The following is a 13,562-nucleotide window of genomic DNA, read 5'->3' on the forward strand; positions in this document are numbered from 1 at the left end:
GGCAGGCCTAATCACTCAATACATTTGTTTTTCTCCCTTTTGAGACTCTGCACATGGCGCTAAGCCGGTCAGACAATAGCTCGAACATTTTACTTTCTCTCCTCATATCTAATTAGTCTGCCAACTGCTCTCTAGAGTGTTCCGTTAGAGACGCTGCTGCACCTCTAGAAGATAAACCGGAAGGACGCGTACTAGCAACCAGGTTCTGTTGTCCTTCCTAAGTTGCCTTTTATTGTACTTCAGTCAAGCGACACCAGCATGTCCCGTGATGACGAATCCGTCCGTTTGAAATCGGCGTCATTGTTGACAGTAATCCTAATCCTCCCGTTTTTTTCCTCCTTCAGCTGTTCGAAATGACCGGAATAAGAAGAAAAAGGAGAGCCCAAAGCCGGAGCTGGCAGAGAGCTATGAGCTGACAGCTGAGCTGGAGGCCATCATCGAAAAGATCCGCAAGGCCCATCAGGAGACCTTCCCCTCCCTCTGCCAGCTTGGCAAATACACCACGGTGAGTCCGCCGTCCTACGCGAGTCTTTTTGTCTCATAAACATAGAGGAGCCACGTCGTCGCTTCGGCTCGGTGGCCCCCGCGCTGCCGACGGCGCGGCGTGCTCGTTTGATCCGGTCTTACAGGCTAGCTGTGAGCGCCGAGTCCACAGCGATAATCAATGTCGTGTACTGTACTCTAAATCCCCCTCTAATGCAGCTGGAGCGCTCAGATGTCCATCGCTGGCTGTCCAGGCCAAGCCCCGCCGACAGTTCTTCTTCTTCTCTCCATAGATATTGATTGGACATTAAGTGTGATGGAAAGACAATAGAAAAGCACGCGTCACATGATCATACCAGCTCTCTCTGGTGAGGAGCATCCAGGATGTTGTTTACCCCAGTTTTTTTTTTTTTTTTACACGTTGCGACAGAGCGAGGTGAAATTAAAAGGAGGTGTCAGAAACGGAAGACGCCGCCGCCGCCGCCGCCGACATCAAAACCCTCATCAGGGAAACGTCTCCGAGCTGGAGGCAGCTGCCCATCAGTCTTGTGAAGGGAGCGCGCGCCTCCCTCCCCGATTTTTTTTTGACATCTTTGAAAAGTGGAATAAATGCGGCTAATCCGACGTGCGTCGTTATCTGCTTCCGCGGCGTAAATCAGAAGCGGCGGCGGCGATGTGCGACGGGAGCCGAGCTTAGCATCGTGAGCGCCCGTCACTGAGGGCTTTATTCCCCCCTGTCGTCTCTCAGTCAAGGTTGAGCCGGAAGCTCGAGCGCTCCCAAGCCACCCCAACCCCACCCCCAGCGGGCCCTATGCTAAACTAACAAGCCGTTAAAGGCCAGTCAGTCGGTGGCTGCTAATCCGCGCGGGGGCCCGATGCCGTTAGCCCGGCTCAGAGCCTCGGACCGGAGACGGAGCCGCTGAAGCCGCTTGACACCGGTTGGACGCATCAGCCGCTCGCCTCTGCACGTCCCCTTAAAAGCTCGACCCCGTGCTGAAGCGGGCCTCTCCCCTCCTCGTCACGTCTCGGCGCGAAAGTCGGAGGTCGCGAAAAACACGGAGAGGAGCCTCCGGAGGCAAAATCCCAGCAGCCAGATACTTGCAGATTGACACGCCGATGCCGGTAAAAGCCCGGTTCGCGGCGAGTTCCGTGACGCTTTGACAGGCGAGACGGTTTACGTGAGAGAGCTGCGGGACGGCTGACGGGGCTTGATAGCAGGTTGAGATGGCGGCGCTTTGATTGACACGCCAGCCGCCGCGGCGTTGCGCAGGGAGCCGGCAGTGTCTAATGTGTTTGTTTTTAAGCTGACTTACATATAGATTACAGTCGGCGGGAGCGAGCCGTGATTGACACCTGCGCTCCACAAACACTCTTCTGTCGGGAGTGTTTGAGAGCGGAGGGAGTGGTGGGGTGGGGGGGGGGTGTATGGGTAATGATTTGGCACACACACACACACACACACACACACACGCGCGCACCAGGCTACCCTCCACTTGTGTGGCGGATTGGGAAATCTCATGACACCTGTCAATCATGTTAAATGCTGCTTACAGTAAAAAAAAAAAACACAAAAAAAAAAAAACCCACTGAGCAGCCGTAATATGGAATATTATCTCTCTTGTTGGGATGATGGAAATCGTTCAGTCACTCAGAAAACGGCGGAGCGGAGATGGGTAAGCGATGCTAAAACGGAACAAATTGGAGCGCTGCGCTGCCATTAACCAGCGATCCACTTTGCTGCTATCATTTAAATGTAAGCTCCCATCTCAGTTTCCCCCCAGAACTCGCTATTTTTTCCCTTTCAGTCCCGACACAAAGCGCCCAATCACTGTAACCCTTCCCCCGCCCCGCCCTCCTCCCCCCCTCCCCGCTCCCTCCTCCCGCTCCCTCTCCCGCTAGATTTGACAAAATAAACATTTACTATTGAACCGCAACCCGCAGCTGAAAATAGTCTAACACAATAACAAAAATATTGGTCCCCGGTTATGATATAAGCCACTGTTTTTGCTGTTTGTCGGAGTGGCAGTCGGGCCTCAGATAAAGCCTTAATCTGGATCAGTGGTAATTATGCTTGCTCACAGACTGTGAGAAGTTCCTCATTATTACAGGCGATTGGATCCTGATGCGCCTTTTGAGCCCTCCTCGTCAGGAACAGAAGAGGAGCCTCCCGCGCCCCTAGATTAGGTTAAAGCTCCAATTATGCGGTGAAATATTCAAATCCTAGTCTGCGGTGATTTAGGAGTTCATTGGCGGGTTAGCGGAGATAGGCCCGGGTGAGCGAGAGGGCTTAGCTCCGCAATGAATAACGCCTCATTGACAGTGATGGTGATGAAAAACGACGGCGGCACTTTAGCGAAAGACAAAATAAAACACCGGCGGCTCGGCGGCCCTCGGCTCAAGGAGGCCGGCTGTACGGCGCCGCCCCGAGATATTAGCCGCGTTACAGCCGCGCTCCGCCGCCGCCATTCGTCACAGGTGCCGGCCGGTGTCGCTCCTTCCTATGCATCTGTACACACACACACACACACACACACACACTGATGTACTGCTCATTTCTACACTGGTAGCTTATTTTCTAACGTTGCGCCTTGTCTAATTTGTTTGGATAAATGTTCCTAAATGGAATTAGAATTCCCCGGCAACTTCCTTGTTTCGCTTTATTGAATTACGGGACCGGCGTAATTGACTGAGATTGCGGGGTGTGTGTGTGTGTGTGTGTGTGTGGGAGGGGGGGGACGGTCAAACTGCGAATTATCTCACCCTCCTCTCCCGACTCCCCCCCCCCCCCGTCTTCTCCCTCCGCTTCTGCCACGTCTTTGCCTTTCTCTCTCCGCCCAGAGGGAAGAACAAGACAAGTGGCTTTAATATCAGCCGCGCACTCACCCCACCCCAACATATGTGCAAACACACACACACACACACACACACGCACCGCCGCCGCCTCCTCCTCCTCGCCATCAAAACGGACGTCAATCAGCGGAATGTGCGTCCGTAGTGCCGTAGTGTCGACTGCGGCTCGTTGTCTGTGATTTAAGCGCGGCCCTAATGTGCCTCTCACTTAACCCCGGATCATATTTAATGATCTCTCTCTCTCTCTCTCTCTCTCTCCCTCTCCGTCTCCCTACGTCTCCCCCTCTCGGGTGGCCAGACAATAGATTGTTTCCTCCTGACAGTGTCCAGCAACCCCGGCGCTAACTGCCGAACAGTAACAACCCCGGAGGGGATTGATGCGCTGCGAAGCGGAGGGCCCGGCCTGTCCGTCTCACACTCAGTTCAGCGAGCTGTCCCGGGGGGCTGGAGGGAGCGCTCTCACACGGGTTTAGGGTTAGATTGATGTAGAAGTTTGCTGATGTATCGGGCCGATACTGGGCTTTTAGTAAAGATTTGATATCATGTCATACAACTGTGATATGATGGAGGTTCCTCTTTGTTTTTTCCTAAAAGAATGGAGAGTGGAGAGTTTTAGTGTCCCATGATGGTCTAAATGCCATTTCAGAGACTTTTCCACCCTGACAAGAATACAATTCTGGAGGAGACACTGAATACTTTTGGCATGAAAATGATCTAATTAAAAGTTCCCATATCATGTAAAACAGGATTCCCCTTGCCTCTTTGATTATAAAGGAGTTGGATGGTCTATCTAAACATGGTGAAAGTATCAAAACGCACGGTCGCCAACTAAATCCACACAATCCATATTAGAAAAGCGAGCCTCTAAACGAGCCGTTTGGACTTACGTAACTTTATGGCGTCACAAAGGTTCGCTCATTATCATTTTTGTAACAAATAATAGACTAACAAAGTGTTTTTTTCAAAGCGGTTGAGCGGTTGTCATTGTTTATTACCGGAGAGTTTTCCCTACCTGTAGCCGCCTGGCCGCGGTGTCTCACGATTCACTCTTGAAGCGGTTAGCCAATCAGAACAGAGGGGTCGTGAATATTAATGAGCCTTAAAGACATGGCGACAGAAACAGCCTGTTCTTGGTAAGGCTCAGAGAGATGCTGGTAAATGAACGTGTAAAAACGGATTGAGAGTGTTTTTTGGTACATGACACCACACACACAGCTTTGAATGGACCTCAAGACACAACATAAAACACTGGAAAGTGGAGAATATGGGACCTTTAAAGATATTGAATATCGGGACAAGATATCAGCTATCGGCAACTTCAATCCAAAAATATCATTAGTTTCTGGCTTCAAAAACCCATGCAGGGGATAGTGTATTGCGAAATCTCTCGCCATAAAAAAAATATAAAGAAAGTCTCTCTCGGCCCACACTGATCCGTCTGTGTTTGTTTGAAGAAAGATGCGTCGCTTCATGCCACTGAATTCATTACAGGAGTGTTTATGCTGAGTACCATGTCGAAGGAGTTTGTTTGGAGAGCAGGAGACACGATGCAGTCTGTGTCTTTGCAGTTGTATTTATGATCTGAAAAAAAAGAAAAAAAAAACAAAAAAACAAAGGCTACAGGAACAGTCAATTACAGTTGCACAAAGGCTTTGTTTTCCACTCTCCTGAGGCTTGGGAATGATAGTGCGTACACTCTTAACAAAAAGGGTTCTGTGTAGGACCAGAAAATGGCTTGTACCATAGCAAACAAAAATTAATAATTAATAGTATTAATTTATGCTTTTTCCCTTAAAAACACCATATCTTTATATAACTAGCTTCAATTTGATTCTACTTACTATGATGTTTACTATGAATGTATCTGAGAGAGATTCATTTAGCCTGAAACGACAAATAAAAAGGTGGATAAACCAAGTTAAGACTCAACTCAACTTCATCCCTGCATATAACCTCTGTGGTGCTGTAAGAACCCTTTAAGAATAAATGAAATGCCCAAATCAGCAGGATCAAAAGCCTAGTTTAAGAAGTACACCGGGGTCTTTCTTGTGATTCACCAGTTTTATTAGTTTAACAAATCAAAGGTCATTGTGGTTCTATATATAGGCTATCTGCAGGTTTCAGAAAGCCACATTTAAGACTTTAGTGCTACCTGGAATTTAATTTAAAACCAATTTAAAAATTGTTTCTGACTCAACATAGCTAATAAAAGTTGTGATACTATAAATGGGCAGAATTAGAAAAAGAATACCAGGTAATTCATTGTTAAGGGACACAAAGTCCAACTGGATGCAGATTGTACTACTAACCCTGTTCTGTATTAATCTAAGAAAGAAGAAACCTGACACTGCATGGTGAAAATATACCTCTAATAACTGAATTTAAGACATTTTAATACTTCTTAGGGTCATGAACTGAGATAATTTAACACTAGAGGGGCCAATGGATTTTGGGGTGGAGGTGGGGCTAAGAGAAGGCCAACAAGCTGTCAACTAAAGTGGGTAAATATCATTATAACCACTATTTCCTTCTTACAACACTGGTTTGAACAGAGAGTGGGTTTAGCAAAAGACCTGGAGGCACATTTTGAAAGCAGAGATATTTCAATTAGAAAGATTGAAAACACAGTTGATCACGGCTTGGCTTTTCTAAGGACCCGCGGATTCACTCCCCTGACCAAAAAAACCCTCCTTTTTCAGCGTGTAGAGCTGTTGTAGTGTTGGTGTGCAACATCTCCTCTGCGAGTGTGTGTGTGTGTGTGTCGTGTCCTTGCTGCATGGGGAGGCCCACTCATCCAGAACAGATGGGCCATTCCATGTAAACCATCGGAAAACAAACAAATTATCATCAGATGCTCCATCCCCGGTATCAGCGAGCGCACCATGGCCCACACATTCCCCTGTTACATCGAACCAATTCCCCAACTGGTGCTCATTCTCCCTCTCTCCCTCTCTCTCTCTCTTTATCTGCCTCTATCTCTCTCTCTATCACGCTATCTCTTACTCTGATGGCCCTCTCCCTCTCCTTTTGCCTCTTCTTCTTCTCCTGGCTGCTTCTTTTGTTTTCAAGCTTAAAGTAGCTCTGCTCAGCATTCTTGCACCACCCTAAAACATTTTTTTGTTACAGATATATCAGTTTGTCGATATATCTGGCCGATATTGGCCTTTTATTAAATATTGAATACCGCTGAGGTGGCTCACCCTACTTTAAAGTGCCGCTAACCCTAAAAGAATTTCGGTAGTCTGGGTTTAAATGGAGAGTTTTAGTGTCTCATGATGGTCTAAATGCTGTTTCAGAGGCTTTTCCATCCTACAAGAATACATTTCTGGGGGAAACACTGAATACTTGGAATTTTGGGGGCATAAAATCTTCAAAAATATTCCCATTAAAAGCCTTAGTTACAAACAACAATTCAGCCGAGACGGTCTTCATCAGGCGTGTTCAAAACAACCCATAAATCCCTTTAAATAGCGTATTAGGACAACACGTGATTTGCATACTGAAACAGCAGAATATCTGCATCAATATTCACAAAACAGATTACTGACTGAAGGAGGATAATGGAAAAATACTAACATGCATCACATCATATAAATTCACAGGAGACACAGTACAACATTTAGATATAAATACAGATATTCATATTTACATAGTTACAGCTACAAACATGCGATAGGAGAGAAATCAACAATGCAGATTTTTGAATAGGGTTGAGCAGGGCCGTGCAGAGTCTTCTTCAGGGGCATGGGCTCAAATGACAAAAGGGGCACCTGTAGCGCTCACATGGGGTGGGGCTGGAAAGTCTATAGATAAACAGTACATACTGTATGTTGGATTTGACATAATTATTATTAATTATTATTGCTCCATTTTCTTTACTGTGCTATTGGTAATATCATTAACGATTACCAGTTGTCTTTAACCCTGTACTGTTACAGAAATAGTAGGCTAATAGGAAAAGACATTTTTTTTTCCTTCAATCATGAAGTGAAGCTATGCAATCTAATTGCAACAAGGGTACATGAAATCGTTTTCATATTATCTTTCAGTAGTAGCTGCTATATGTTTTTTTTTCTTCTCATTACTATAATTACTGTTTGCATTTTTCATACTTTGGAATAAAACGGCATCTGAACTGAGTCTACCCTTTGGAATTTTATTATGTAGGACTCTGAGTCTCTGATTGGTTTCATAACCCAGTGGATAACTTCTTAGAAAGAGCATGTCTTTCATTCTCTTTCATTCTTTATTTCTTCTTTTTTCTCTTGCATTGTACATGCAACAGGCAATATTGACATAGATTTCATTAGCTTATGCCGTTCAATTTTAATGAACATCTAGATGAATCAGTGGCTGGCAAGTAACAGTTTGCTAACATTAGTTAGCTGTGCTGCAAGAGAGGCTTGATCATGGCCAGATTTGACATAATGTTGGGCTGGGTCAGCTAGTTAGGTTGATCAGTAGGGTGAGGAGTGGGGGATTGGCCAATGAAATTTCAAAAATTTCTTTGCATTATCAAGAGGGCCATTCAGTCGTGGCTAAGATTTGTAATTTATAGCAAGTTTTGTTTTCTACCAAGTATATGGACTGAAATAATAAAAACTCATTAACACTTTTGAGTACATGGTAGGACTTAGTGGGAGACTGTTGATTCCAGGAGGATTAACACTATGGGTCTGCTGGTCAGGTTCAATGAGCACATGAGGAGGATGAATACATTTTACAATTTACAAACAAGTTAAGCTGATATAACAACATGCTTGGTTCTTGATATTGGGTTAGGGTTAACCTGCTGATGATGGACGGCTAAAAAAATAACAGAGGACATTAGTAGTTAAGAGATGATGCAGCTGTCAATATATGAGAGATCAGAGGTGAACGACACTGATTGGCTTGATTTTTTTTATAAAAGCCCCACATATCAGCAAACTGATATATCAGTCTAACCATGACTTTGACTTCCCTTCTTCCTCCCACAATGCCTCACTGCTCTCGTATACTTAACTTTTCCTCCTTTCATCTGTCATTTTCCCTCTCTTTCCTCTCTCCCTGATGACTTGCAGTAGCTTTGCCTTTTCTGCACATTGTGATGTCCTTCTGTGTCTTTATCGCTCCCTTGCTCCCACCCGTCTCTGGTCCCCTCTAGTGTTTGTGTAGGTTCTGGACCGTATAGCTCTATTAATGGCACCTCTGGCTTCAAAGTGCTCTGTGCTACCTGTCACAGCTCCATTACTGCATCCCATCATCGGCAGAACATCCCACTGACACTCTTACGCTCATTACCGCAGCCCAGGCCGACCGGCTCGGCTCAGCTTATTCACAACAACAATCCTGGCACTGTTTTTGAGAGCTCAGGTCCTTATGGAGCCTATTTATATAAGTGTGACACATATAGAGCCGAGTGGAGGAGAGCGCGCTGGCTGAGGAGATCATTAGCAGCGCTCACTGTGCAGTGACGAAAGTGCCTGCCTTTTCGCCTGACGCTTTACTCTGGGTGTGTTTCTGTGTGTGTGTTTGTGTGTGTGTGTGTTTGTGTGTGTGTGTGTGTGTGTGTTGCAGAACTCGAGTGCAGACCACCGTGTGAGGCTGGACCTGGGCCTGTGGGACAAGTTCAGCGAGCTGGCCACTAAGTGCATTATCAAGATCGTGGAATTTGCCAAACGAGTGCCTGGCTTCACGGGGCTGACCATCGCTGACCAGATCACGCTCCTGAAAGCTGCTTGCCTGGATATTCTGGTATGTGTTGGCGCATGTATTTTGTAGGAGCAGATTTGATGTCAAGGATTAAAATTAGTCCTGGCTTTGTCAAAGTGGCCGCTTTCATGCCAATCCTTAGCAGATGCTATTTTGATGGTAGTTTGACGTTCTGGGCGGTGGTGTATCTTGATTTTGTCAAGTTGCTGGTGGCCTCAGTGCAACATTTTTTGACATGCTGGAGCCAACAACTTCTTCAGCCAATCAGAGCATTTCTGCAGTTAGTACTTTATTACCAAGCGCACTGGCATTTTCCCCAGCGAGTTGGTGACTCGACCAGGACTGAGTTATCTAGCTAGCTAGTTTCTAGAAAGAGAAATGTAAGAAATAAAGTGAAGACAGCAAAATTATCTGGTTTGGACCTCATTAATATTGTAGAGACACCCAAGTAAGTTAATGTAAGCTAACTAATGAAGGACACTATAGCTGACGAGACAGTAAAGGGCAGGCTAGTTTTGCTGTGCATGCAGTGAGCTAAATGTTAGCTAGCTAGCTAGCATTAGCTAATTAGCTAGGAATTCAAAAAAGAGATAGCCAGCTTGCTAGTTGGCTGCTAACAAACTAATTGGGTAATGCGCTATAAGCAGTTAAGCTAACTGAGTCCTGGTTGGCTACTCGCTGGTGAAAATGCCGGTGTGCTTGGTGATGAAGTAATTACTACAGAAACACAGCTGTGACTCCAGATTCCCACCAAGTGAGGCACTCTGCTCACATCACGCAATGCAATGAAAATCCACTTGAAAGCTTGTCATTGTGATAGATTCACCTTCTTGCCTCCCATACTCGACCTCACACAGACACAAAGACATACACACACTTTATTGAATTGTATTCTATTCTGTCATTTTTATTTCTTAACTACAATATGATGGGGGGAAAAAATTCTATGATTTGGCATCTTTAAACGCTAAATTAATAAAGCTTGCAAAACACAAATAGGCAATCACTAGTAAAATGAGTAACACTGACTGAATGTAAGGCTAAACATTGGTAGTTTAAGGCAATGGTTCTCAACGTGGGGTCTGGGGACCACCAGGGGTCCTTGAGGGGGTTCCAGGGGGTCCCCAGCAAATTGATGAATTGTTAAACTTCACCATTATTTCATTTAAAAGAAGTTAACACAATTAGAGAATGTAGAGGAATGACTATTTTGATCATAGTTGCAGAAGTTCCAAGTTCCAAGTTCCAAAATCATATCTAACAATAAAAGTATTCTCAGTTTTGGGTCCGAGAGACAACATTTCATCAAATTGGGGTTTATGGCCCTAATGTGTACTAAATTAGGGGTCCTTGATATGAAAAAGGTTGAGAATCACTGGTTTAAGGCCTTGATATATTTTGACAGTATTTGCACAACTGTACCATTCCCATGTGAGTCTGTTGCCTATTCATGCAGGTTAGTCATTGTACCAGTTTCCACAGAACTGGATTCCAGTTACTCCAGGAATAATATGCTTCTTCCGTCTAAACTCCCCCAAATTCCCCCAAACTCAAAAAATTTCTAAGAACCATTGTTCACAGCACTGGAATGAAAACTAATGGGGGAAAAAACAACATATAAAGACGTACCTCTTTACTGGATTGGCAGTTATCTATATTATTAGTATTTTTTTCCACAATTTTATTGTTGCTCTTCGGTGTGTAAGGGTCTGTTAAATCGGTTTAGACTCTGTGGTCAGTCAATACCCTCAGATCTCAAGGGGTTTGGTGGGTTTAACCTCAAGTCCAGCTCCCATTAGTCCACCCCTCAGACCTTATTGGATGACCTACTCAGCCGGCCAATGGGAGTCCGGGAAATCAGATTAATTGATCGTCCCAGTCGATTCAATTCTTTATGTAGAATAGCTGTCTGTGGCGGAGATTAGATTACACACACTGGGACATTTTTCAGTCTCTAATCTTTTTTGGGACGGTCATCTGTTTTTTTTAATATTCCGCAGTCAGCTGCTCTGCGTTTGTTAATGATGCCGCGCGTTCTTTATGGAGTGCAGATGCGGAAATGTCTGCATTGTCAGCCGACCGCCGGCGGCTGGGTGTTTGTTTGTTATTTAGGAGTTGTTAAGTGGAGCGATGTACTGTACTAATGTAGCCTCCGTAATGAGATGGAAAAAGGCAAACGGCTGTCTCTCTTCCTCCTCTCTCTCTCTCTCTCTCTCTCTCTCTCTCTCATCCATGCTTGGCTTTTGTGGAGTCGTAGAGGTGGGGGCAGTGATTGGATTAGCAGTCATTGCTCAGAGGGACAGATGCAAGGGAAGAGGAGAGGAAGGAAGGAAGAGAAAGTGAGGAGAGGCAAGGCTTGTCTCGAGTCATGTGTGACTTCATTCATTTCTAAACTAGTATTTATCTTGCTTGAGTAGCAGTATCAGTAGTACTAGTAGTAGTGGTACTAGTAGCAGTAGTAGTATTAGCAATAGCAGTAACAGCAGCAGCAGTAATAGTAATATTGGAGAGTTTTAGTCAAAATGCTGTTTCAGAGGCTTTTCCACCCTGACAAGAGTAAAATTCTGTGGGGAAACACTGGATATTTAGATTTTTTTTACATGAAAATTTTCATTTGATCCAACAAGGAAAAAATACAAATCAAAGAGGCACCAGGCAGCTGAGATAGTAATAACAGATTGTCAGGATACTCATGAATGAGTATCAAAATCATTGATGCCAGGTGAAAAGCGGGCCTAGGTGGCAGTGCAAACAGTATGAGATGTTTTTTAGTTTGTGTGTGTGTGTGGCTATGTTCAATGACACTGCCGTACACAGAGATGGATTTGTTTGTGTTGACTAAGTAGTGTTTGTCAAATGTGACAAAGCTGTACGCTGAACTCCCAGGGACACAGAGGTGAGGAGTTGAAGGCCGGCTGTGATGACTTTCTGGCTCCCGCTCAGCGATCACCATCCGCTCACCAGCACACTTCTACAGTGAAGGGCGTAGATATTGTGCAGAGGGGCTGGGTGAGGGAGCGTCGGAGGCGAGATCAAACAGCGTGTGTGTGTGTGTGTGTGTGTGTGTGTTTGTGTGTAAGCACAGGCCTGGCCAGCCGGTGCGAGTCACCACCAGTAGCCATGTTTTATTCTGTTTCATGTTGCAGACACGCCTGCCACTCACTGTCAGAGCCAGCCCACTCAAATAGCTTCAAAGGCTACTATAGGCTTCACATCCACCAGCCTATTCGCTTTATTAGGCGTGCGCGCACACACACACACACACACACACACACACCCACACACACAATACAGCAGGGAGACCCAAAGGTTATTCTCTTTCAGTGTGTGGAAGGTCGTTGTTTTGGTGTTGCTCGTTCTCTCTGCTTCTCTTTGTGGGATCTGAAACTTGTTAGACTTGATTCAGACTTTTGGCACACAGTCTCATTCTATTTATTAAAAATCAGATATCAGTTAGTCAATATCATCCACCTCTGATATGATGGAGGTTCCTCCCTGACCACAGCTAGCGAACAGCAGGAAAATCATTCCAGTGTAGTATGGGAAGATTTGACTCTACAGCTTCAGGGGAGGGCAGGCTGTAAAACCTACAGTGCCATTTCTTTTCCTTTGCACGTTTTTATTTCTTCATTTAATTCTTGAATAATCTTTTTTGTAAATAAAGGCAGATATGAACAAGGTATTTTACAGCTGCAGGAGTGTCAGTCTGTAAAATCTGCAATGAAATGCCTGAAGGTGCTGCTAACCCACCTGGAAGAATTTCATTAGTCTGGCTTTCAGTGGAGAGTTTTAGTGTCACATGATGGTCTAAATGCTGTTTCAGAGGCTTTTCCACCCGGACAAGAATACAATTCTAGGGGGAAATCTGAATAGTTGTAATTTTTCAGCAAGAAAATGGTCAAATTTAAAGATATTGAACAGCAACATCAGTGGCGGCCTTCAGAACCTCTATCCGTCTGTCCCTACTTGTGTGTCACTTAAAAGTTTCCTCTCCGCCAAGTCCCCGCTGACCGTCTTTGCCCTTCCCTCCCCCTCCCCCCCCGTCAGATCCTGCGCATCTGTACGCGGTACACCCCCGACCAGGACACCATGACCTTCTCGGACGCTGACCCTCAACCGGACGCAGATGCACAACGCCGGCTTCGGCCCGCTCACCGACTTGGTGTTCACCTTTGCCAACCAGCTGCTGCCCATCGAGATGGACGACACCGAGACAGGCCTCCTCAGCGCCATCTGTCTCATCTCCGGAGGTGGGCAACCCGGGCAGGCTGGTGGGCATTCGGAGGGGGGAGGGGAGGGAGGGAGGGAGGGGTCAACGGGGACAAGGGACAAGACGAGGAATACGCCTCACAAAGGAGGTAAAGGACACTTCAGCGTAGGATTAGGCTGATATAGCGGTTTGCTGATATATGGGGCCGATACTGGCCCTTCATGAAACATTGGCGATCAGTCAGGCAGTGTGGTTCACCTCTGATATGATGGATATGATGCAGTTTGATTGATTACATATTTATGGTAGAATTGATCAATACTAC

General features: G+C 45.6%; 1 protein-coding gene across 1 annotated transcript in view; it reads left to right on the forward strand.

The window, feature by feature from the left end:
• Positions 1 to 13,562, forward strand: part of LOC139659922 (retinoic acid receptor beta-like) — an 81,166-nt gene that overhangs the window by 62,507 nt on the left and 5,097 nt on the right. Inside the window, 4 exon segments of the mRNA XM_071537981.1 lie at positions 345 to 505; positions 8,893 to 9,069; positions 13,075 to 13,130; positions 13,132 to 13,277. Of these exon segments, the coding sequence (XP_071394082.1) occupies positions 345 to 505; positions 8,893 to 9,069; positions 13,075 to 13,130; positions 13,132 to 13,277 (540 nt within the window).

The sequence above is a fragment of the Centroberyx affinis genome, unplaced genomic scaffold (genome assembly GCF_046629955.1).
Source record: "Centroberyx affinis isolate AG114_WGS23_722 - 3 ecotype Tasmania unplaced genomic scaffold, CSIRO-AGI_Caff_v1 ptg000018l_1, whole genome shotgun sequence".
Lineage (NCBI taxonomy): Eukaryota > Metazoa > Chordata > Actinopteri > Beryciformes > Berycidae > Centroberyx > Centroberyx affinis.